Genomic DNA, 26,113 nt, shown 5'->3' with positions numbered 1-26,113 from the left:
AAAAATTGCCTAAGTAATGCATTTTTTATTAGTCTTAAACTATCTTTCTTTAAGTTTTAACTATCCAATAAAATTGGTTTGGATCAACTCGGTTGGACGGTTTCTACAAGAGACATAGGTAGAAACATATTTAGTGTTATATAAATTGGGATAGAAGTCTTGAAATGGAAAGAATACAAGGCGGTCGTTAGGTCGACCATATCTTAAAAACGTACTCTGCATAGTCAGCGTGTGGGGCCTCATATATCGGTAATTCCGAAAGCCTCATGGGTGGTGGTTGCACTGGCTCTTTAGAATCCTGCACTGGCGTCGCAGCACTGATGGTTGGCACTAAAGCCACCAGGCCAGACCCGAAAACGACTTTTCGTAGCATCTGCATCTGTATAGTGACACAAATATTAAGGTTAATTTAGTATAACGCTGAAGTACAAAACAATAGCCAAGGCAAAAAAAGTATCTTTTAAAACTTGCCTGAAGCGCTAAGTTACAGCGGGTCAATTACATAAATACTAACAGTTGTCACCACATTTATTTTCGTTTTCGTTGGGTTTCAGATTTTTTGATCAGCTGCTACCATATGTAAAAAGTACTCTGTGGCTGCTACCACAGAGTACACTACATTCTTTCTACGGCTGATAGTGACAAATGACAATGACGTCTTGAATAATAATGATCATTGGAACAAAGAAGTTGGAAGTACTACTATTGGAACCTTGGATAAATGATTTGGAACCTTGGATGAATGATTGGAACACCCTTCCTCTTCCTTGATTATGGAAACATAGGGCGATTGTCTAAAACCTGTATCAATCATTATTACAATCTCAATGAAGTGTTTTTTATTTTAAGTTCTTAAATCTTAACATTGAATTGTTTATTTCTATAATTATATATATAAAACAAAAATACCAAACTTATTCTAGAACATAAAAATTACAAATCGAAAATATCATCTAAACCACCGCAACGAGGCAGGGTGCCGAACGCTGGCAGCGTTACCTCGTTTTATGGCCAGACTAATATGCTGACCGAGATAACTGCCAGCCCTCCGGTCCCCCGTGGATTCCGCGAGACGGGATGAAAGGTCCTTAAAAAAGGATCTAGCATCCTCGCCCCACGAACCCATGGTCTCCACCCCAAAAGGCACAAATATGAAACTATTTTCTATATTCTCATATTTGCGCCTCTTGGCCCTTTCTGCCTTAAAATTCACAAATTCACACAATCAATTCAGCCACAAATTCAGCCAATCAGAACATTCTCAATTGTTCTGATTGGCTGAATTTGTGCGATTCTTGTTGCAACAATGCATTGTGGCCAATAGTGAGCGAGCATTAACCAATCAGAGATGATTGCGATCGTGACATTGTAGCTGTCAAACAACCGCGGTAGGGCCACTGTTGACATCTGACAGCACCATAGAGTAAAGTAATAGGACAGCACTCTTGACAACGACAAGTGGGGGTAGCTGTCTAAACCTTGTCAAAACCACAAACTTGCGTTGCTTATTTTTCCATTAACATTTTTCTTTACGTCTTTGTTCCACTCACTCCATGAAATTGCGTGGAAATTCATGAATTTAATGTGGTGTTTGTGGTGCAAGATTTATAAGTGATTCTTGTTTAAAAAGCGGTACAATTACAATTAATAACAGTGATTACAACAATATAGTGGTTATGATATATTGTTTTGAATGAGATTTTATTTCATTGTCGCCATCTCTTTGTGAATACGCTGGTGAAAATAAAAACTGAGTTTTCAATAAATGGTAATTGTTACAAACACTTTGCGTAGTTTAAAATGACCGGAGTGCGCGTCGGGCGCGTTCCCAAGCGCCGGAGAGGAGCCCGCGTGAAGACTCGGTCAGGTAAAGCAAGCCCGCATGCAGGCGCTTCGCCCCGCTGGTCTCTGACTGCGGACTTGATTTTCTGCTTGAAAGGCGTAAATCTTCGATCACTAAAGTACAATATATCCAGACTCATACAAAAACTAAGCAAAAATACATTTCCTTCAAATTCCTATTAATCTTATACTTACTTACTTTCAACTTTTAAATATATTCTCATTGATTTTGTCACTAGCTTATCGAAAATAAGTGAGTACTAATTTTTCAACAGTGTATCTTGTACTTTAGTAAAGGAATAAATTTAGAGAAGTGCTTGAATGAGATATCATTAATGTGGTTTAATATTGTGTTTTTTGCTGCCTTTAATACAAATCAGGAAATTATTTAATTTGTTTTTGTCACACATTTCTAGATATGTCAAGAACTAGATGTTTAGCCACCAACACCAAGACAGTGGGGCCGATTCTCTGGTACACAATCTCTAAACTAAACTAAATTCACAGGTCTAAATCTAGTTCCATCCTTTTCCACAAGCAACCTTATGAAAATAGCAATAGATTTAGACGTGTCAGTTTAGTTTAGCTTAGAGATTGTGTACAACGGAATTAGCCACAGTGTATCATTGATTTTTAGCAACTTAAGTATTTACTTAAATTTTTTTTTTTAAAGTCCTGACTCACTGACACTTTCATTCTCAATTCATCTTCCTCCAGCTCAACCCTTTGAACCTAGAAAGCTGAACATTTCCACAGATATTCCCATTATTATGTATACAACAAAGAAAATTAGATTTTACAAAATTGGAGACATGGGAGTCATGGTTGGTTGCTAGCAAGTATAGAAATAATTTTGAAGAACATATCTCTAGCATTTAAAACTACATAAATTAAACTGTATTGCTATGCAGATATGTCTTGTTTTTACAATAAGGCACTCTGATCCAACAGACATTAAGATCTATTGGTACTTATCTATCATCAGTGATTGTATAACCATAAATCCTTATTGATTACATTTTTATTGCTCTCAGTGACACAGAATCAACCTTGTAAAACATTCTCATGTCAAGACCTTGATGATAAATAGTTTTACAGTGACTACAAAATAAGCAAATAATTTTAGTACTGTGAAAAAGGTTACATTTTCTATTTTATTACCTTTTCAGTAAGTTACTGTCACTAGTTACGATATGAATATGAAGATACATATCTTCATATTTATTTTCTTCCATGTTTTAAAATTTACTCACAGATAAGGCTAATATTAATTAATGCAAACCAAAATATTAGTGAGTACAATATTTTTATTCTGTTACTAGCTGCCCTGGCGAACTTTGTTCCGCCTAACAGTCGATTCAAATTTTTAAAAATTTTCTCTCTGTACGAACCATCCTCGTACTTCAAGGAATATTATAAAAAAAGAATTAGCAAAATCGGTTCAGCTGTTCTTGAAATTTGCGATCAGCAACACATTTAGTGATTCATTTTTATTTTTATTCTGTTATTATTGTTGCTACAACTACACCATTTTTTGGCTTTTCTAAAAATATGAGTTGACTAGCTGATGCCCGTGACTTCGTACGTGTGGGTTTAGATCTTCAAAAATCCCATCCCATCCAACTATTTGATTTTCCTTGAAAAGTGTAGTTGTAAGTAAGTAGCCTACGTCACTCTCCAGGTCTTCAACTATATCCATGCAAAAAATCAGGTTGATCCGTTGCTCTGTTGCGGCGTAATTGAAGGACAAACCAACAAGCCAATAAACAAACACACTTTCACATTTATAATATGGGTAGTGATTGATACCTAACATCTTAGGAAATTTCTAAAGTAGGCGTCTATGACGTCGCTTAAACAAATTAAGAAACTCGTTCAATTTAGAGGTGTAAACAATTCACAGCAAAGGTCACTTATTTTTGTAACAGTATGAACAAATTGTGTCATTTTTACTTCTTGTATCCAAAAAGGATCACAATGCAATTGAGTGTCAAGGTTTTTCCTCCATTCGTAATTTATTTTTAAATTGTTCTTAATATTCAGATAAAAGTCACAGATAAGTTGTTGATTTAAGTTTTTTGCTTTCTTGGTAAAAGATTAAGTAGCCATGTATTAATAAAAAAAAAAGCCAAGTGCGAGTCAAGCTCACGCAACGAGGTTTCCGTACTACAGTCGTATTTTTTCAACATTTTGCACGATAATTCAAAAACTATGATGCATAAAAATAAATAAAATCTGTTTTAGAATGCACAGGTGAAGACCTTTCATATGATACCCCACTTGATATAGTTATCTCACTTCGAAAATTGAAAATACTAATTAATAGTTCATGACCACAATTTAATTTTTTTTGTGTGATGTAACCACAAATTCACGGTTATCAGATTTTTCCCACAATGTCTGCTACCTACCTGCCAAATTTCATGATTCTACGTCAACGGAAAGTACTCTGTGGGTTTCTGACAGACCATTCCGTTTTTACTTTTGAGGTAGGGAACCCTAAAAAGAGTACAATTTTATTTGTACTAGCCATAGTACATAAGCAATTTAAATAGATAATAGAAAAATCTGGATTTTTTTTATGTTACTTAATTTATTTTTTTCTTAATTTTAATAGGTTTTAAAGTTAAATTCTTAAGAGTTTGTGGAAAACTGATTAGGTAGATGCTTTCAACTATTTAGACAGGTTGAAAGAAATCAATTTTGATCCTCAGATCACTATAAATCACTGTTTGTATACAATACTTACATTGTTATTAGCTTTATGATGAAATCAGCTCCTGAGCTGTTAATTGCTCTGTGACATGCAAATAACAAATTCATGTATAAAATCAAGAGTTTAAGTTAAAAGTAAGGGCCCTTATTTTAGTCAAGCTATTTGGAAATTCTTTGAATTATCTATAATAATATAAAAATGAATCACTAAATGTGTTGCTGATCGCAAATCTCGAGAACCGCTGAACTGATTTCGCTAATTCTTTTTTTATAATATTCCTTGAAGTACGAGGATGGTTCTTACGGAGAGAAAAATTTAATTCAACCTCCCCCTCAATATTCTAAACTCCACCCGAGCAAAGCCGGGGCGTGTCAGCTAGTACTTTATGAAGAAAATTCCTCTAACAATATTTTAAGAGCTATTGCCTTGTTGGTCTTTAACATCATTTTCTTTCTCTATCCTTTATCTACTCCTGTCCCATACCTAGATAGATAGGCAAGATAGCTCACTGATATTTTTGTATTTATTTATTTATTTATTAAAGAAGAATATTTACAGGTTACAACAAGTTTGGTGCATTCATAAACTTTAAATAAGTTTTTCCGTACACCAGTGCCGTCGACAGTCGATAGGACCTACCTAGGATAGAGAGCTACATTGTCCTCGAGTGCCTATAGCATAAATTATAATACACGGGATGGTGCGGTAATAAGGTGACGCGAGAGCTCCGTGATTGGTCAACTTGTGACAACTGTCATCACAGTACCTACCTATACGCGGCAGAAAGTAATGTACATCCACCTTTAGAACGAGATAGCAGATTTGTAGAGCAATGTCTCTGTTGTTGAGACCGACAAAACATCATATAGGTATGAGTGACAGAGAGAACACTCTACAAAGCTGAAATGTCATTCTAAAACATTACTTTCTGCCGCGTACTGTACTCAGTTATGATGCGGTATACCTATAGAGTTTAAACTTTCATATCATGGCAGCAAATAACACAATTCAACAAGCCTATCATTTTAATTAAAGCTTTCTCTTATAATAATACTGTAGGTGTACAATTGGTTTTTATACTAACAATGAATTGACTTGATGCAGGTATTTAAGGTGCATGATGACAGTAGAGTGATGATCACATAACCCTCAACAGTCCATGGTTACACAGCGGCGCTCTTTGGAATGAAATGGTACAAAACCATACTATATTCTTTACTTTTATTTTCGTTTTCTATATTTGGATGTGGTTATGCAAAGTAAAATCTACCCATAGACTCCTATCAATTTGTAGAAGTGGCATCTTTTATATTATAAGAGTAGGTATATGACCTAGTGGTCAGGTAAGCGGAGTGGAATGGGTGGAGACTGGAGACATGTTGGCTGCCCAATCAGTTTATTGATGATTCATAATTGATGTTAATTTTCCATCTCCATCCACGTTATCCAAGACTCAATTACGTTAAAATGACAGCTATAGTATGACGATCGCGCTGATTGCGATCGTAACATTGTAGCTGTCACTCTACGAGTCGAGTTCCAGTCGAGTGAGAAGTCGATTCCGGAAAATGTGCATCAAATTATCATTACAATCGCAATTGTTGTGATTGGCTGAATTTATGGTGGGTACCTATTCTTGTTGCAACAATGTTAGGCGGTGGTCATTAACTCTGGCATTGCAGTTACATGAATGCAAAGGGCTTGTGAACATAGTGGAATATATTATATGTTTAGAAAAAACATTCGAATTCAAATAATTTAAATATTTAACCACTTGGAGTTGCCAGATTTTAATAGTTTGGGTAGACAAGTAGTCTCTGGTTTGCATACCTTCAACCATTTATAGTTTAATTCCCTCATGAAACTAAGACTAAATGTACATAATTATTATGTAAGTATATATGTGTATTTTAAAGGGTGATATTTTTGTTACTCTATGGTTTGGACTTTGGACAAATGGTGCTTCAACACAGAATTAATCATTTTATTTAATGTAAAAAAAGTTGTATGTTATGTACATTTAATTTTAGCGTTAACTGATTGCATAATATTTTTAAAAAATTTATGATAGTGTACACTTCAAGGAAATTTTTTAATAATTTTAAATACATATCAAAAATTGCGGAACCTGCAAGATTCGAACCTGCGTCTTCTGGGTTTCGCGCCCGACGCCCTGACCGCAAGGCCACGGTTTCGCTTACTGCCAGTGACGAAATTTGTGATATGTATGTTCACTCAGTACTGAAGCGACTGTTAATGCCATCTAGTAGCGACACTTTGCAGTTATCGAAACTACTTTCAAAGGCCCATATTACGCAGGAGACGCAGGTTAGAATTCTGCCGGTTCCGAAATTTTTGATATATTGTATTAAAAATGACTGCATAATATTATGTTTTCATGATATCCATCAATTTCTGGGGTTAAGTTATAACCATATTTTTTCCTACATTAATTAATAGTCTACATTATTTCATAAGAAAATTCTACTTGTGTATATAGAAGTATTTCTCAGCATCTGAAACTGTAATAGGAATTTTATTTAAATAGTTTGTAATAAAGTTCGGCGCCGGGAATATGCTTGTTTCGTCTTCGGGATGCCTCTTGTTGAAAACGTTTTTCCTGTTTGCTCAGACTTAAGACACTGTTAAAACGAGACATCGTTATATTGCTGACATAAATCTGTCTCGTTTCAACTAAAACTTAAGTCTGAGCCAAGTCAAAGTAGGCTCTACAGATCTCAGCCTTTAGAATAAGCTTAGATTGCATGAATTTGTTGAATGGGTTGACTGGAATTTCCTGCATAGCTGCATTTGAAAGTAGAAAACCTTCAGTTTCTATTATTAGCGTCAATGGCGCCGATTCTGTTGGCTTTCTCTAAACTAAATTTAGAGTATTTACATCTTTTTCTTTTTAATATTGCTAATAAAGGACGGAGCATGAATTTTACATTTAAAGACTCTAAATTTTAGTGTACGCTACAAATTTAAACAATAGGCTCGCAACTGCAGCTAAAGTCACGAGGTTTGAGAGCTCTAAATAAGATTTAAAACTGTCAAACAATATCTGTCCTTTTCATATTACATTAAGTACAGTTCTTGCAGTTCACGAAGGCGAGTGAACTTTAGTTGTGGTAACGTCGTTGACATGGGCATTGCGTAAGTGTGTGTGCACGTCGGACCAATCAGTCGCGAGCAAGCGCTCGCAAACGCACACATTTACTGTACCTTACTTATACCGATACGACTTCACAAGCACGAGCGCCTTCGCGAAATACAAAAACTGTAGTAAGAAGAGGATGCGAATATTCTAAAATTTAGTTGTGCTCAGAATCAGTACCATTATTTTACTAAAATTTCTTATATGTAAATATCTAGCTAAAGCGTCGTAAAATATCGTGGCGATACAGAAAGTTGGTGTTCACTGCCGTGGCTATTATCTGAGACGTGAAAGGAAACGACGGCTTCTGAAACACTGCCGGCACTGCCCATTAGCATAACAATCACGCCTCACTCTAGCAACTATGACGTTACGGCTTACCTAACCGTGAGGTGCCGTGAGCGTGCCAAATACCAAATTACCAACTCACCTTTCTATTTTTAGGGTTCCGTACCTCAAGAGGAAAAAGGAACCCTTATAGGATCACTTTGTTGTCTGTCTGCTAAGAAACCTATAGGGTACTTCCCGTTGACCTAGAATCATGAAATTTGGCAGGAAGGTAGGTCTTGTAGCAGACATGAGGGGAAAAATCTGAAAACCGTGAATTTATGGTTACATCACATCACAAAAATTGAAATGTGTTCAAGAACAAATATTGCTATTTTCAACTTTCAAAGTAAGATTACTGTACCAAGTGGGGTATCATATAAAAGGGCTTTACTTGTACATTCTAAAACAGATTTTTATTTATTTTTAGGCATAATAGTTTTTGATTTATCGTGCAAAATGTCGATAAAACACGATTGTAGTACTGAACCCTCAGTGCGCGAGTCTGACTCGCACTTGGCTGGTTTTTAATATTTTAACGTACAAGGAAGAACCTCAAAATTCAATTACGACTCTGAATAACACTATGCCTCTCGACATGCACCAAGGGCTAAATCTAAAAAAAATAAGTACTTGTAAGTAAAATAAGACTTGATTTTTCCCCAAGAGGCAGTGGTGTGCAAGTCATAATAGATGCATTATAGACTGCTTTCTCTAGTTGAGTTAGCTCAATGCATATTTTCATTGAGCTGCCAGTTAAAAGATACAGCTACCTAACTAATGCATAGCCTGTGACATAAAAACATCTTAACTGTCTGTTATTACCACGTGCACACCACTACAGGAGTGGGGAAACTCTCGGTTTGATTCTGAATCAACGATCTGTCAAATATTAGGCTTTAGGTGACGTGAAACAAATGATAAATAGTTGTTTCATAGCCAACCTAGCGTCAAATGTAGTTAACATTTGACGCCTGCTAGCATCGATATAAATGACAAGATATGTTCAAGCGAACAAAATTTTTCACGGTTTAGAAACCAAATAAATCAGCGTCACCTCTTAGATACTAATGAACGACCCGTTTGGAATCCATACGTCACTGAGGTTGCATTGGTGCAATAGCACCAATAAGTCGGTGCCATTTTGTTTGTTCAATAACCCTGTCCATACGAAGTAATATTTATAAGTCAATGCCTGCTAGTGACATCGAAGCCTAGACGTCTTGTTACAAAGTTCCGTAACTGTCGTGAACTGTAACGCCACTACCAGAAGCGTCTGAGGTCTGAACGGGTAAACATATTTTCGCTATAATGTCTACGTCTAACTAAGTAACTACGTCTATAACTTCATAATCTTATCAGATACGGTTTGCAAATCGCATCAGGGGGTGCCCTGATGATTAATTTATCGTAGAAGCCTTGTACCTAATGATATTAAGTGAGTACGTTCCTAATCTAATACTGACTGATTGGGTGATTGATCTATCAATGCACAGCTCAAACTACTAGACGGATCGGACCGAAATTTGGCATGCAAAAAAATTCAACCCCAATAGGGTTAAAATTTGTGTAGTCCACACGGACGAAGTCGCGGGCATAAGCTGTTTTTTATGTCCTGGCTACATTAAGGGCTAACAACGTGTTGTTCCTCGGCATTTCCCGTTAAGCGTAGGTGTGTAGCAATGATCATCGCGATAATTTTATCAACGGCATCTCGCAATAAAAAAAAAGGAAAAACCGGTGAACTGCGAGTCCGACTCACACACTTCTGTACTATCATAATATAAGATTATATTGTACTTTTTAATTTTTAAAATCTACATCATTTTTATTATTTGTTGTTGTAACGGCAACAGAAATATACACTGAAAATTTCAACTCTCTAGTCTCTACTTATTACGGTTCATGAGATACTTACAGCCCGCTGACAGACAGACGGACGGACGGACAGACAGCGGAGTCTTAGTAATAGGTTCCCGTTGGCACCCTTCAGGCTTCGGGTACGAAACTCTAATAAGATAAATAAGCATTTAAGTACAATAAGTTTTGTAGGTACAATAGTTTTTCAAACGTACCTCAAACTCTTTGTAATATCAGTACGGCATATAAATTTCAGTTTGTCCCTTGTCAATATTTATTCAGTGCCCTAAGCTATGAGCTCTGAGCAATTATACGAAAGCAATTAGGCAAGTTGTATGGGTCCTATTGATTTTTACTCAACCCGGCTCGCTCGAGAACTCTTTACCTCTTAAGTACTGTCTGTATTTCATGAATATTGACAACTAGCTAATGCCCGCGACTTCGTACGCGTGGATTTAGGTTTATAACAATCTCGTTTTGGTTTTCCGGGATAAACAGTAGCCTAAGTCTTTCTCCAGGTCTTTGACTATACCCATGCAAAAAATCACGTCAATCTGTTGCTCCGTTGCGACGTGATTGAAGGACAAACCAATAAACCAACCAACAAACACACTTTCGCATTTATAATAAGGATACTGATTGTTTACGTAAAATTGTTATGCTTTCTCAATATAACAGCGGGTTTCTCGAAAATTTTCCTGTAATAACTGAAAATAATAACTTGGTCATTTTGGACATTGTTTATCCATGAATTTTTCCATTTCCCTTAGAGGTGAATTTTCTGCTAGGTGTTACTAAAGTCCATCAAATAATGTTTTCAATTTTGAATTTCAGTTCGCCCCGTTTAATACCTACATTTTGTAGGGCAATAAAAGGATTGTTTGTCATTCCTGACTTGTCGATGTCCATTAATGTAATCAAATTGGTCGATGGAAATATCTGAAGCGTACCGCGTCGTGGTTCCTAATGAGCACGTTTAAGAGATGTAATTTAATTTACATAATTAATATCTTTTAATCTTCCGGTTCTCTCTTCCAAAACGACGGTAATATTGACCGAGACGTGAACAATTGAATGAATGCGGGTGTTATATGCGACCCGCAAACGCCCCTTAAACTTAAGGGGAAAATTTATGAAACAGTCTTTAGACCTGTCACATTGTATGGTTCAGAATGTTGGGCGGTAAAAGGGACGGATGAAAGGCGAGTACATGCGAATGTTGAGATGGATGTGTGTGGTTGTGGTGTGACAAGGATGGATAAGATAAGGAATGAATATATAAGGGGAAGTTTGAAAGTGGCGCCAGTGGTAGAAAAGATGAGGGGTAATAGGCTGGCATGGTATGGAAATATAATACGGAGGGAAGAAAGCCATGTGACTAGAAGAATGTTAAGTATGCATGTGGAAGGGAAAAAAAGGAGAGGACGACCAAAGAAAAGGTGGATGGATTGTGTGAAAGAGGATATGCGTGCAAAAGGAGTGGATAATACGTTGACGAATGACAGAAGTGAGTGGAAGAAGAAGACATGTTGTGCCGACCTCACGTAGCGTGGGATAAGGTAAGGAAGAAGAAGAATATCTTTTCACCTTCAAATAACGCTTACCTACTTATCTGTTTATACCCTGGTAACCCCATATAGTTGCGGAGAGAGGAAAGTAGGCAACCTTTATTTTTTTAACTCTTTGGGGTATATTCTCTCTCAGCTGATACTCAACTTTCATAAATAATAACTTATCAGGGAAGTTGATCGTTTTTTTTTAAATTTTATTGTTTAACATCATCGGCAAGCTGCGATAGCCTAGTGGTTAGGGTGTCCGCCTTCTAATCGGAGGTCGGTGTTCGATCCCGGGCACGCACCTCTAACTTTTCGGAGTTGTGCGTTTTAAGTAATTAAATATCACTTGCTCTAAATTATCTCTGTAGTAAGCCGGCGATGGGTTGATCATGACGATGAAGATGATGATGATGATGATGATTTAGTTAGGCAACCAATTCGAGATGTATCAATCTATTATATTATCTAGCATAATATATTCTTATACCGGATTCTAATAGTAGATATTTCTAATACCGGATCTCATACCGATGTCCTTCGGAAGGACATATCCGGAGATCCGGTATTGGTAAGGACTCCTTTCCCGGGATACAAGCTATCTCTGTACCAAACGTGAAAATCGGCTAAACGGATGGTCCGTGAAAAGCTAGCAGACAGTTTTTAAGCTATATTGGTTAACAAGTTTCAAATCTTATTTCACCGATAACGTCTTCTAGTTTACGTTTAAAATATAAATGTCTCCACAAGTTATCCTTTTCTGCCCACACGCTTTTCCCAAGAGCGTCACAGCGTCGAGTTTCCCCTTAATAATGGCTTTATTCAAAAACAGGTCATCAATAAATTACGTCACCCGTCTGGCTAATAAATTACTTGAATTGCGTCTCTCTTATGTCTTATCGGCATACGATATTAATTTGACAACCTCCTATGCGCAATGATGAGCGCGGTGTTATAAGTGGAAGGTCCCAGACTCAATTCCCAGCAAGGGCAAATTCCTTTTACAAATGTCTGGACTGGTGGGAGGCTTCTACCAGCACCCTATCGGCAAAGATTTGCTACCAAGTGATTGAATGTTTTTACAGACGAGCGACAGTGTGTCGATGAAGGCGTAATATATCCAAGTTAGATTAATTAATTACATATTATTGCTGGCTTTAATGCATTTAAATTATATGTACAAAGATCCGTTTTATAATAAATTCTTGTAGCTAGAATTATCTCTCATACCTATAGTATCATTTTGCTTCGCGGTTTTACTGAAATGACATCCTTTGGAATTCAATATCCTTTTTGTCATTGGCAATACATTTATAGCTATAGAGCAGGTGATTACGTATACATATTTCTATAATAAACATTTACTGTTATTAGTTCTGGTAGATAAGTAACGATGAGGCTGACCTAGATACAAAAGTCCATGAACAAAACCCTAAGTTCTAGTGCACACTCCGAACATTGGGCAAAGGTATTGTTCAGATTCACTGAATCTGCACGAATATACATTCGTCTATTCACAATATATGGGCCTTTAATGAACAATGCTTATGATGAACAAGAACTTACAAATTGTAAAAACACTCTTCAACACTGAAGCATCTCTCTCTGGCTTGGTTTCCGCACTTAAACGTTTCCGTCTTTCGTGCGTAACACTGAAGCATAATAAATTATCTGTATATATAAAATTTAAAGTCCGGACTTACTGACTTTTATATCAACGCACAGCCTACACCGCTGATCCTAGAGACATGAAATTTGGAGGGTGTGTTCTTTGTAAAGAGTAGGTATCCAGTAAGAAAGGATTTTTCGAAATTCTACACCTAAGTGTGTTTAATGGGGTTTTAAAATTTATGTAGTCCACGTGGACGAAGTCGCGAGCATCAGCTAGTTGTATAATTCGGTGAAGGAAAACATCGTGAGGAAACCTGCATGCCTGAGAGTTCTCCATAATGTTCTCAAAGGTGTGTGAAGTCTACCAATCCGCACATGGCCAGCGTGGTAGACTATGGCCAAAAACCCTCACTCTGAGAGGTGACCCGGTGCTCTGTAGTGAGCCGGTGATGGGTTGATCATGATGATGATGATAAATTACCTGTACGTTTTCAGTGCTAAGAATGATGGCAATAATGCAGGACAGGAATAGTGAGGAGGTGCCCCGGGAGTTCCTCGAAACGGGGCGGACGGGACGGCGCAACGCCATGCCCGACATCCTGCACCCTCAAGGAGTGGAGGTGACCACCGCCGACTTGCCTTCCCGACTGCAACAGCTTGTTACCACTGGTAAGTGAATCTATTGTAGCCTAGATTATACAAGCGAGAGCGAGGAAGTGTCCCTGGAGTTCCTTAAAACGGGGTGGACGAGGTTTATAAGATTGCACGGTGCACCAGGTTGTCAGATGAACCTTTTTTATGTGAGAGTAAACGCCTCGAGGATACCCGGACTTTAGGTATACTGCCCAACGCCTGGATTAAAAACCTCCCTTCCTCTGCTAGAACTTCCTTTTATGTCGAAGTTGGTTATCTAGAGTTCCACTGTCTCTTTACACGTCATAGCCTGGCTCATTCTACTTCGTTATTTTTTCCACTATTCCTTTGCGCAAAGATCCCAGAACTAATGACTGCGGATAGGTTCAGCCAGTGGTTCACTATGAACAACCAATTTTGACGATCAATTAATCAGCCTGTTTGCGTGCACTGCTGGACAAATTCTTTCCCAAGAGCGCGCCACCACACACGATCCGCCTCCTTCCTCATCCACCCACTTTCCGCTACCGTCTTAAGGTCGTCAGTCCAATCCAACGGGTTGGAGGGAGGTTTTTTGACGATATGTAGACATATCTATTATCCTAAAAACTTATATAACCCCATTGCTAAGTGTGGCCTTGTTCCACCTTTTTTTATTATGTAATAGTTGAAGGACAGCCATCAGTGTAAAATGGAAACGCGCCGCAACGAATAACCCCACCGGCCTCGAATGAATTCATATAGATTGATTACTACACCACTCTAACATTACCTTCGACCTTTTCATAATTCTCAACAGTAGGTAGGTAATCTATATATATATTATATATATATTATATAAAAAAGGAAAAGGTGACTGACTGACTGACTGACTGTTCTATCAACGCACAGCTCAAACTACTGGAGAGATCGGGCTGAAATTGGCATGCAGATAGCTGTTATGACGTAGGCCTCCGCTAAGAAAGGATTTTTGAAAATTCAATTCCTAAAGGGGTAAATTAGGGGTTCGAAATTTGAGTAGTCCACGCGGACGAAGTCGCGGACATAAGCTAGTAGAAAATATTATGTAAGCGGTGATAGCTTAGTGGTTAAGTCGCCGGCCTTCTATTCGGCAGGTCGGGGGTTCTATCCCGTGCGTGCACCTCTAACTATTCGGAGCATGTGCTTTTTAAGCGTTTAAATATCATTTGGTATAAGGGTGAAGTACAACATCGTGAGGAAACCTGCATGCCTGAGAGTTCTCCATAATGTTCTCAAAGATGTGTAAATTCTGCCAATCCGCACTTGAGAAGGGACCCATGTTCAGTAGTGAGCCGGCGACGGGTTGATTATGAAGGTTTCTTGCCTATCACCAAGTACCTATTCTGTACCCGTAGTAGTAGTAGTAGTAGTAAGATTTTACGTCTCACCAAACGTAGCTAGAATTCGAGAGTCGAAACACAATAACATCAAAGTAAAATGTACCTAAAGAGCCTTGAATTGAATTCAAAAATTCAATGCCACTGATTTTAATTTCGCAATGTTTCCGCTTGTAGCGCTGGCTGTAGATGTGTAGACAAACTTGAGGAACCCTTATAGGATCACTTTATTGTCTGTCTGTTTGGATATATTATTCATGATTTATGATTTATATCCTCTTCTAATTAATTAGTAATCAAACGACATATTCCTGTAAATGATAATTATTTATACTTGAATAAGTTGATTCTTGGTGCCTAAATATATTTCTTAATTTCGAATTATCAAAAGCTGATATCAATCACCCTATATATATTGCTAAATACTAAATAATTATTATCAAAGAAACGTGTATAATTGTCAACTTTTGTATAGTTAACAACAAATTTGTTTTTGTAAAATTTGTAAACCCATCAGCTCGAAACTTCAGTCTACTGACGGCACTAAAATGGCGGCCACGCGCGTTAGCAATTTGCGGGACTTATACATAGAAATGTTTAACAATATATTAGTTATACTTAAGTAGTATATTTATCGCTGTAGCAACCAACCCCTTATCTTAATCCAATTTCCTACTTGAAAATTATTCAATTAGAACACAAGTTTAAAGTATTGTATACCTTATTACAAGCAAATTCAGTTGAGAATCTATTAATCTAATTATCGAAATTGATCAATTAAAATATCCTCTCGTCTTCAATGAAATATATACCTTAATACCATTCCATTAAGTTGATAATGTAATCCAAATATCAGTTTTACGTGTGGCGTAAAACAACATGACGATGTGGTTAGGCTCATTTATGTGTTATCACTTCGTGTTTGATGACACAAATCTGATAGTTAATACTGTTAATAGGCAATATGCTGATTAAAACAATGCACCCGCTAATTACTGTCTGATAATAATGTGGTCGACATCCAATCTACTAGGTCGAAACTTTTTATCTCAACGTATATAACTGATTTGAAACACCCTATTTTTTAAAATTGTTAATAGTCTTTTTACCTTTTAACATTTCAAGAAAATTTCTACATAATTTTAAATACATATCAAAAATTGCGGACCGGCAGGATTCAAGGGTGACCGGTAGAAAGGTGGCCTAGCGGTCAGGCCGCGAACCCAGAAGACGTAAGTTCGAATCCTGCCGGTCCGCAATATTTAAAATTGTTTGGAACACCTTCCGCCGTCCATGTTTCGTGCCACTTATAACTTAGCTAAGTACCTTCAAGGCAAGAGTGAATAGGTATCTTCAATCAGGTATTATCTTACCTTACTTACTTACTTTTTTTGACTCCACAATACAAGTTACAACTCACTATGGTTTTCTACGTATCTTCGCCATTTTCTTTTCTCCTACACTCTTGTTCCAAGAAGTTGTCTTACCTGATTTCCTTACTTCTTCTTTCACAAGATTTTTAGAGTCCCTTTCGTCCAATAGATATGTTTGTCAGAATTCTCTGTCATTGTCATTTTTTGAAGAGGACAACAAGACAAAAACAATATGGACATAAAAAATATATAGATTGTGTGATATTAGATATCATAACATCACTCTCAGAAAGGGAGGGTTCAAAAAGTAATTTCATAAAAAATATTTTTGGCTTTCCAATTTACATCTTAACGAAGTTTTAAATAAATATGTCCACAAACTCACTGTGGCGTTCAAATAAATAATTTTGTAGACGAAAAATTGTAATTTCTTCTCACCCTACGACGAAACATCAGAGCTCGCCCCTACTATAGGTTTATCGTAGATACGAGTGCCTTTTTATTTTTTAGGGTTCCGTACCTCAAAAGGAAAAACGGAACCCTTATAGGACCACTTTGTCGTCTGTCAAGAAACCTACAGGGTACTTCCCGTTGACCTAAAATCATGAAATTTGGCAGGTCTTATTACTATAAGACCTACTTACCTGCCAAATTACATAGACATTAGAGGAAAAATCTGAAAACCGTGAATTTGTGGTTTCATCACACACAAAAAATTAAATTGTGGTCATGAACTAAAAATTAGTATTTTCAATTTTCGAAGTAAGATAACTATATCATGTGGGGTGTCATATGAAACGGCTTCACTTGTGCATTCTAAAACAGATTTTTACTTATTTTGATGCATCATAGTTTTTGAGTTATCGTGCCAAATGTCGAAAAAATACGACTGTAGTACGGAACCCTCGTTGCGCGAGCCTGACTCGCACTTGGTCGGGTTTTTTCGAGGGGAAAATCTTTTTAAGATACCAAATCGGGTTATGTGGGATTTCTACCTACTAAAACCCCATCCCTCGGTGGCCCTCCTCAGCGCGTTATTGAGAGACTCCGGGAACTCTAAAGAACGTACGCCGGTGCCTCTCTCGCGCGATGCCCGTTGGAATCATCCTGCAGAAAGTACTTCTCTGGCCTCATGCACCTGCATGTAGACACGGCAGCTTGTGCGACAGCTAGCTGCCGACTTCTTAGGGTCTCCTTCCAGGGAGCGAAGCCAGAGCGGGTCAGCTAGTTTTATATATCTCTACATAGTATTAAATAAAGTCGCTTCCCGCTGTCTGTATGTATGAACGCGTAGATCTTTTAAACTACGCAACGGATTTTAATGCGGTTATCACAAACAGAAATAGTGATTTAAGAGAAAGGTTCTAGCTATAGTTTAATTCTCAAAAAAATAGAGATCCCTAGAGAAATTGAAATAATGTGAATTAGGTCGGAAATAAATCCTCTCATTTGAGCTTAACCGAGGTAATGACACCTCAATGACACCACATTAGTATCTACATTGCACCCATGCGAAGCCGGGGCGGATCGCTAGTACAGATATAAAATAGTTAATTATTTTTTTGCAGATCCTGACAACCCTCAGCCAGGGACGTCAAAAACCGACATAGACCCCAACAAAGTGGACGAGACGACGGGTAAAAAGGACAGCTGCAGTTGAGCTGTCTCTTTCGCACAGTCCCGATGTATCGCGGACTCACTGGACTTGCCCAAAGCTAACGTAATCTCATTCGGGGCCCTCATTCACTATCAGCCGTACTCAGGGTCGCTTAATCGTTACTTAAGTTTAGTTAAAACGAGACAGAGCTATATCTCTCACATGAATCTGTCTCGTTTTAATTCAATCTTAAGTAACGATTAGCGACTCTGAGTACGGCTGTTTGACATAGAAATCGTATCACGATCGAGATAGACCCGTTTAGTTTGACATCCGTCTATGATGGTTTTTAGAAGATGCCATTAGGTGTAGTACGAGTTTGAACTTCTCGAAAACTGTTATGGTTTTATATGATATAATTACTAATTTAAAAAATATACTCTAAAACCATCTTCTCTTTATTGCCTTTTTAATGAAACTGGTTTGGGCACATCGGCTGGATGGTTTCAAGGTATAATGGACACAGGTAGAAACATTTTTTTTAGATACATTACGATTATTTTGGAGTTAATCTAAGAGTTAATAGCTCTACCTGCCCAGTTAGGTCTATTATTACCACAGTATAAAGAGAGAACACAGTAGTCCAACACCTTGGATCTCGTGGTAAATGACGACCACGAAGACCCGCATTCATCGAATGGTTGCTCTGTCTAGACAGCTTCGTCGAGCTTATCAATAATCAATAGCAATATCATACCTTACTCTGTCATCTGTGCCATTACCTGGGCTCTGATTACGAACCTAAAAAGTTCCTTGTTGAAGTCGCACATACATATTATGTTTACAATTGTTTTTTTATTGCACAAACTTTTTTCTTTAGCTCTGTACTAACTCGATATAGAATTTCTTTTCGTACAAACTCGTTCTAGGATTAATGATTGATTTCATGTATTGTGTTTGACTGATGATTAAGACCTATCTATTGATGTTTCAGACTGACACACTCGTAACATGTCTTTTAAACTATCCTTGAACATAGATATTATATAATAGTACTGTTTACATAGTACGTTAGATTGGTGTGTCATACAAAATGACAATTATTTTTTATGCCGATTCGAAGCGCCCAACAGAACCTACCGGGAATCAAAATTCCCACAAAGTGTCAAATCGTCCTTGTGTTGACAGATCACTAACATTTAGTTCTGAGTACGCTCACGTGACGCTCACTGCTATCAGCGCCAAAATGGCAGCTATCAAGTTGCTTCAAAAACACGCCAATCGCACATGTAGCGTACTAAATAAATAGTAGGTATTATTGTTACATGTATGTATATCAATGTTTAAATGAACGTCTTGTTATGTGTGACGTCAGTCTCGGCAATTGTGTAAAGACGTCAGTTTGACGTCACATGCATTTCGCGATGTTCAGATTTCAATGTCAAAGAGAGTCAGGGCTTATGTACTAGATACATACATAGTATTATTAAGCACTGAGTAAGCGTGTAGGTACTCACCTTAGGTGCATATAAATATAGCTCTTATGTCCTGTGTGAGAGGGTAGATTGTCTAGTAAATAGAAAATGTACAATTTGGCAATCATACAGTTGTCACAGCGTTCCGTAATTAAAGAGTTTGCCAACTGTATGGTTGGTTAACTGTGGAATTAGTATGGGCGAGCGTTGTCGAATTTATATTATTTATTGTTAAATTGATAGATTTGTTTTTGCAAAAAACGTCTGTTTAACTAACCATACCTATATCTCATTAAATTGTTATATAACGCGTAATATTTAATTCCTCACGCGCCATTTTAACTCTATGCATGTCAGAAGTACGATTTTAGTCCTTATTTTAAAGGCGAACCGTACAGTTTGCCCATAGAGTTAAAATGGCGCGTGAGGAGTCATTTTTACGGACTATAGGTTGTTTCTAAATTTTATTGTTTATGATCCTAATTTTATTAGGATTTTACTTAGTAGTTATAGATTTCTTTATTGAAAGTTGAAACTGTAACAGCGATAAGGTCCAAAAATTTTATTTTAATTTTAACAAATAACTACAGATATAATTTTAAACCATATTTTGTTTAACCACAATGGCGTCGATGCTGATGCCTTTTTCTAAATTTAATTAAGAGTATCTGAATATACTTTTCTTTTCAATATTGCTAAAAAAGGATGAAAAATGAATTTTAAATTGACAACTTAAGATTTTACTGCTACTCTACTTCAAACACTAACAAGTAACCTGAAATAGGTTTGACAGTTTTAAACTAAAGTTAAAGTCTGTCTGTCCTTTTCTTATTACATTGGTAAGAAACAGATGTGAATACTCTAAAATTTAATTGCCATCAGAATGCGTACCATTGAGTGTATTTTCTAAACAATAATTCCGTAATATACAATACGATTCTTACAAAATATTTGTATGAGAATATTTTTTGAGTAGAGTGCACAATTTTCTAGGATATCTTTATATAGGGTGTAACCAAAACGCAAGCAAAAACGAAGACAGGTGATACTACTGATGATTACTGATATTATGATAACACAAAAAAATACGCGAAAAAATCTTAAAAATAAATCCTATATTTTGTAAAAGTTCACGATATATTGCAAATAAAACATCTGACTGACGCTAGAGGTCATCGAACATTGCTACGTGCCATTTGGAATCAATGCCACGTCGTAGGCGAGGCATTGACCCGAGGTTTTTACGGGGTTGAAAAATACTAAATCACTAAAACTACAAAATAAGGCAAATGATTATTATTGGTATTGGATTGTGTTTAGGTAGTATAACAATAACGCTAGCGTTGTGGTTACACCCTGTATATTCAGATACAAATACGATGAGGTATTTACAATAAGAACAAATATGTAGAACAATAATGATTATTATGCCAATCTTGTATATTATTATTGAATAATTTTTAATGCCTTGGGGAAGCCTAGTGCCGACACTTACCTATATTAGTAATTATTTAATGCTAATTAATTAAGCATAGCCAATAGCGTACTTTAAAATATAAAAGTACAATTAAATAATTAAAATGTCAATTTTAGGTTCAATTAATCCCTATTATCCGTAGAAAGATGTTCGTATAGCGCTCTCTCTATTAGGTACGTACAACAAATGATACCATACAAATGATAGAGGCAAAAATCTCAGAGGGCCCTAACCATTTTGTGTCACCAACCAATCGCAAACGAAACTATGTTTTCTAATTGAATTTTAAATGTTTTCGACAACATAATTAGAATTGAATTTCGAATGTTTTTTGAAAAGATGTTTGTGATTGGTTGGTGGCTCAAAATGACGCCCACTCAGATTTTTGTTTCTATCATTTGTATGGGATTACGTAACAGAGAGAGTGCTATACTAACTTCTTTCCGCTGGTCTAGATACTATCAAATTGTAGTGTGCCCAGCCTAGCTGTAAAATTGCAGAACTACGTCTATAGTTCGCAACAGGTCCAGAAGGCAATCTGGGTCACCCTTAGTCTGTTATCTACCCAAATCTCCATGTTGCAACTTCAGATTGGATCGTCTCTGCCGTGTTTTGTACTATAACTTATGACATTAAAATCCATACTAATAGTATAAATGCGAAAGTGTCTATTTTCTTTTTCACGGCCCTTAATTTTAATCGATTTTGACATTTGGTTCAGGCCAAAAACAGAGTTTCTACGGGATTTTTAACGACCTAATTTCACGAGGACAAAGTCGCGGGTATCATCAAGTTTAAAATAAGGCGCAGTCCACGCAAGCGAAAATATCGCAGCGACTTTAACGCCGACAAAAATATCAGTGATGTGGCGCGCCTTATAACATTACGCTTAATTCACGAATAAACGCTTAATTTAATTATTACGACTTACGCAGACGGTTGCTTTGTTTTGGTATTGAGTACAATTTATTTTTGTGATTTATATTGAGTGAGAATTGCACAGATATTAATATAAGATTTATTTATAAGTTCTATTTTTAAATTAGCGAAGGGGTACCATTTTTTGTTTACACCAAAAACTAAGTGACATTAGCGCCGATTGTGTTCTCTAAACTAAACTTAGAGTATATTCATCCTTTTCTTTCTAATATTGCTTAAAAAAGGACGGAACATGAATTTCACATTTAAAGACTTAATTTTAGTGCACGCTACAAATTTAAACAGTGGGCTCGCGACTGGCAGCTAACGTCACGGAGTTTGACGTCTCTAAATTAATTTTAAAACTGTAAACTGTGTCTGTCCTTTTCATATTATATTAGTAAAAAGAGGATGTGAATACTTTAAAATTAAGTTGTGCTCAGAATCAATACTAGTAGTTGTATATGTACTCTGTAAAATACATAATTTTTACTTGGCTCTATTATCTGATAACACAAGAGACGACGTCTGTATCAATGACAATACATGTTTATTATTTGAAATGGGGTTTTCTTTACAAGTTTTGTCGATAACTAGTATCATATCTTGTTTTTTGGTGTAAACAAGGCGTTAGAGGAAAATGCATGGTTTTATTTAATTTTATTAGTTGACCTGTTTTCAATGGGAATACAGTACGCGACAGAAAGTAATGTAAATCGGCCTTTAGAATGACATTTCGGCTTTGTAGAGCTTTGTCTCTGTCACTCGTACCTATATGACATTTTGTCGGTCTCAACGACAGACAATGCTCTACAAATCCGCTATCTCCTTCTAAAGGTCGATGTACATTACTTTCTGTAGCGTACTGTACTTACTAATGAACACAATCTCTAAACTAAAATGACATGTCTAAATCTAGTGCGATCCTTTTACGCATGGAGCATTAAAAAAGGGATAGCAATATTTAGACCTGCCAATTTGATTTAATTTAGAGATTGTGTTTGTACTTGTTGCCTGTATTAATATGTATAAGATCCTATAGAATAGCATGGGCGTTTAAAATTAACAGCTGTTTAAGGCGAGGTATACACTTGTGTTTTTGTCGCGCGGGATAGAATTGCTAATGTTTTTATTAGATTTTTTAGACGGTGAAATCACAAATACAGTACAGACTTTTTTTACTTAACTAGTGAATCGAATAGTTGTATAGAATAGTTTAATTATTTTTACTTAAAAAAGTTACTATTACTACCTATAAAAATATTAATGCAGCAGTGTAGTGGAATTTTTGCCGCGCGACATAAAACATTAGTGTGTACATGGCCTAAGGTTATAAGCTAAGAATTAAAAGAAAATAGTGTAAGTTACTATAAAAACTTTGTGTCTTTGATCTAGTTTCTACAAATTCTCTCTGTAATATAAAATTGCCTTGATATCTTTCTTACATCGAAATGTAATCAACGTCAATTTTTCGATGTTTCGATGTCTCGATTTTATTATGTTACTCATCTTGTTTAATGTATACAGAATCGAATATTCGAATACGTAATTATCTTCCAAAAACTGTAAACTGACTCCGAAACATTGATATAAAAAGTCTAGATATACACAATAATATACTTAGTTAGAGACTGCACAATAAATTAATAGATGTTCCAAAAAAGGCTTACTGTTCCCAATACAACACTTTTTTGTAGTCAAAAAATGTTTATGATTTAGTCATGATTCTGTTTTACTTATCAATGTAACAACTTTAAAAAGTACGTCACATAAATACTTACATCTCTTATTTATATCTCGAAGTAGTATAAATATATAGTGTGTGTATAAAAATGCCGTAGTTATACAATTTTTGTACGTTTTATATAATGCGAATAATAATAATAATAGGTACCATTTGCTTGAAATGTACATAATTTATAATTAAATAACCCCTAACTTATAATTAATAATTAATTTATAACTAATTAACCCCTGTAAAATCTAATCTATAAACAAACTTTTAAAACTTACGAGTTTCCTAAATCAAAGTTCTTAATCTAAAATAGGCCAGAATTTAATCTTGCCTATTTTGGTTTAAATATGCCGTTTTCATGAGAAACAGTGTGTAAAGAATATAAATAACTATAAGCAACATAATATTATGTACTTAGTACGAGTTTGAATATCTCGAAAACGTTGTCGGAAATCTGGCCGTCGATATCGAAATTGTTAATCTCGAAATAGGAATAGGTAATTTATAGTACGCAACAGAACGAGATGGCAATCCGGGAGGGAACACCCCGCACAGCTCGTGTGCTAACCCGGTGCGGGCGAGCGCAGGTGACGTGCGGGATGTCTCCCCGCCTAATACCCCGATTGGCATCTCGACCTGTCGCGTACTATAGTTTTTGTGCATTCTAATGAACACCACTATTCTCTTAGTTATGATTGTATTAAAAATCACGGCCGTTCCGCATTTGTATTAAAATATAGAAACAGTACTGCTCTTATTTATGTATGATCAATAATTAACGCACATGCCTGTCTCACATAGGTCAATTATCTTGTCTGCATATCCATGCCTAGTCGTATATCATCATCTCGTATTTGGTCTGTGATTGCTGCATGTTTTTGGGATTCACATACATACAGACATAAAGTCAAAAAGTATTTTTTCTTATGCTCCAGCTACATTAACGGGAAACGCCGTTGATAAACGCGTTAATTAATGGCCGTTAACGTAGGTCTAGCCCATGTCTAGCCACACCTAACGCGATAATTTGACAACGGCATTCACATTGCCATTTGCCGGCAAAAAGAGTATAATATCGTTTAAATATATCGTCAGGTAAATTTTTCATCCGGTTTAAAGGATTTATTCGTTAACCATAGAGAAAACCGGTTTTTATAATATCCATGCACTGAATTGTAATTATTGCACTATGTAACAATATCTATTTACATGATCTCTTTTTATTTTCATATTTCTGTAATGAAATTCCCTACATTATATTATAATAGTAGTTTCGGTATTGTCTTTTTTGAGATGTGTAAATAAATAATACATACATACTAAACTGTATTTTATTTATCGTAGTCCAAAAATATAAAACTCCAAATAGGTAGGTAAAGCTCTTGCATTCGTATTTTTAAAACTGAGAACCAATTCGCACATGTTTGATACGCACGCAGTTGGCACTGACTAGTAATTGTATTAGGTATTGGAGCGGTATTTACGCACCTTTAGCAAAAACGACCTACAAGCGTGCTTCAAAGTATGGCGGCCCTTTACCAGTTTATAGAAGTCTATAATTTTTTTTAAACATATTGCAGTTGCTGCATTCACCTTTGCGATCGGTCGGAATTTGGAGTGTCCAAGATACTTGATTGATTGATATACCCTCGTATCTGATGAGAGCGGTTACGCACTCATCCGATACGAGTACCTACCTAGGTGAAAATATATACGGATATAAAAAACTCTGATGTTGCTTATGCACTAATCCGATCTCTGATCTAAATAGGGTCTTGGACTGTAGTAATAAAATGATGTGATTTTTTTGTATAGTGGTAGGTAGTTTATGGGGCTAGAATTCATTATTAAGGAGAATAATTCAAACAAACCATGATTTTTATTGATTTTTAACATAATCATCCTAAAATAAAAAATATCAATTCACCATCAGAAATTCCCGAATTTCCACGGCTTAGGAGTTCAGTACCTTGCAGCATCAGAATTGAGGAGTTTGAATCCCAAGTTCAATGATGTAATCTATGCTTGGTACTCAAATTAATATTGCATCATCCGCAGTTCCTGAATCACTATAGTTTAGGAGTGATGTACCCACCCTACATCCCAGGGTTGAGGATTTGGGACTTTCGAGTCCAAGCATGAAGTCGTTGCTTGGTACCTACAAATTACAATATTAATTCACTATGAACACTTCCTGAATCTTGATAACTTACGCGGGCAGTTACCATGCAGCATCAGGATTAAGGAGTTGTATCCAGAAATTTTTATGGAACCACCGCGATCCCTGTTGATTAAAAAAATTTGCTAATTGGTCCGGAAACCTCGAAAAAATCGTTTCACTGTAGTTACCATATGAATTATCTATGGTAGTTACATACATTTAAAAAAACGGGCCGAGTTAAGAATCTCATCCTTTTTGGAACTAGGTTAAAAACCTCCAATGTTACCCGTTTCTACTGTAACTACGTTTAGACTAGAAGT

At 36.3% G+C, this 26,113-nt stretch overlaps 2 protein-coding genes across 6 annotated transcripts in view; one reads left to right on the top strand and one right to left on the bottom strand.

Annotated features, from left to right (window-relative positions):
* The window catches only part of LOC117996991 (MICOS complex subunit MIC27-like), a 103,785-nt gene extending 103,157 nt beyond the window's left edge, over window positions 1-628 (bottom strand). For 2 of the 4 annotated variants that reach the window (XM_069509821.1, XM_069509820.1), the window contains exons 1-2: window positions 472-628; window positions 216-379 (exon numbers count right to left, since the gene is read on the bottom strand). In XM_069509821.1, the coding sequence (XP_069365922.1) occupies window positions 216-379 (164 nt within the window). In that variant the 5' untranslated portion in view covers window positions 472-628. The remainder of the gene's footprint in view (window positions 1-215; window positions 380-471) is intronic. The other 2 variants (XM_069509817.1, XM_069509818.1) reach the window with 2 other exon arrangements.
* An 846-nt stretch (window positions 629-1,474) lies between these two features.
* On the top strand, window positions 1,475-24,956 carry LOC117996992 (uncharacterized). 2 transcript variants are annotated; one of them, XR_011236663.1, is made up of 4 exons: window positions 1,475-1,867; window positions 13,562-13,735; window positions 17,999-19,801; window positions 19,914-24,956. XR_011236663.1 is itself a non-coding variant. In XM_034985155.2 (3 exons), the coding sequence occupies exons 1-3, from the start codon at window positions 1,801-1,803 to the stop codon at window positions 18,088-18,090; spliced, it is 333 nt and encodes a 110-aa protein (XP_034841046.1). In that variant the 5' UTR covers window positions 1,475-1,800; the 3' UTR covers window positions 18,091-24,956. The 2 variants fall into 2 exon arrangements, 1 of the variants encoding a protein (XP_034841046.1); XM_034985155.2 differs by having other exon boundaries at window positions 17,999-24,956.
* The last annotated feature ends 1,157 nt before the right edge of the window (window positions 24,957-26,113 follow it).

Source organism: Maniola hyperantus, chromosome 4, assembly GCF_902806685.2.
Source record: "Maniola hyperantus chromosome 4, iAphHyp1.2, whole genome shotgun sequence".
Classification (NCBI taxonomy): domain Eukaryota; kingdom Metazoa; phylum Arthropoda; class Insecta; order Lepidoptera; family Nymphalidae; genus Maniola; species Maniola hyperantus.
This window is presented reverse-complemented; position numbering and strand designations above follow the sequence as displayed.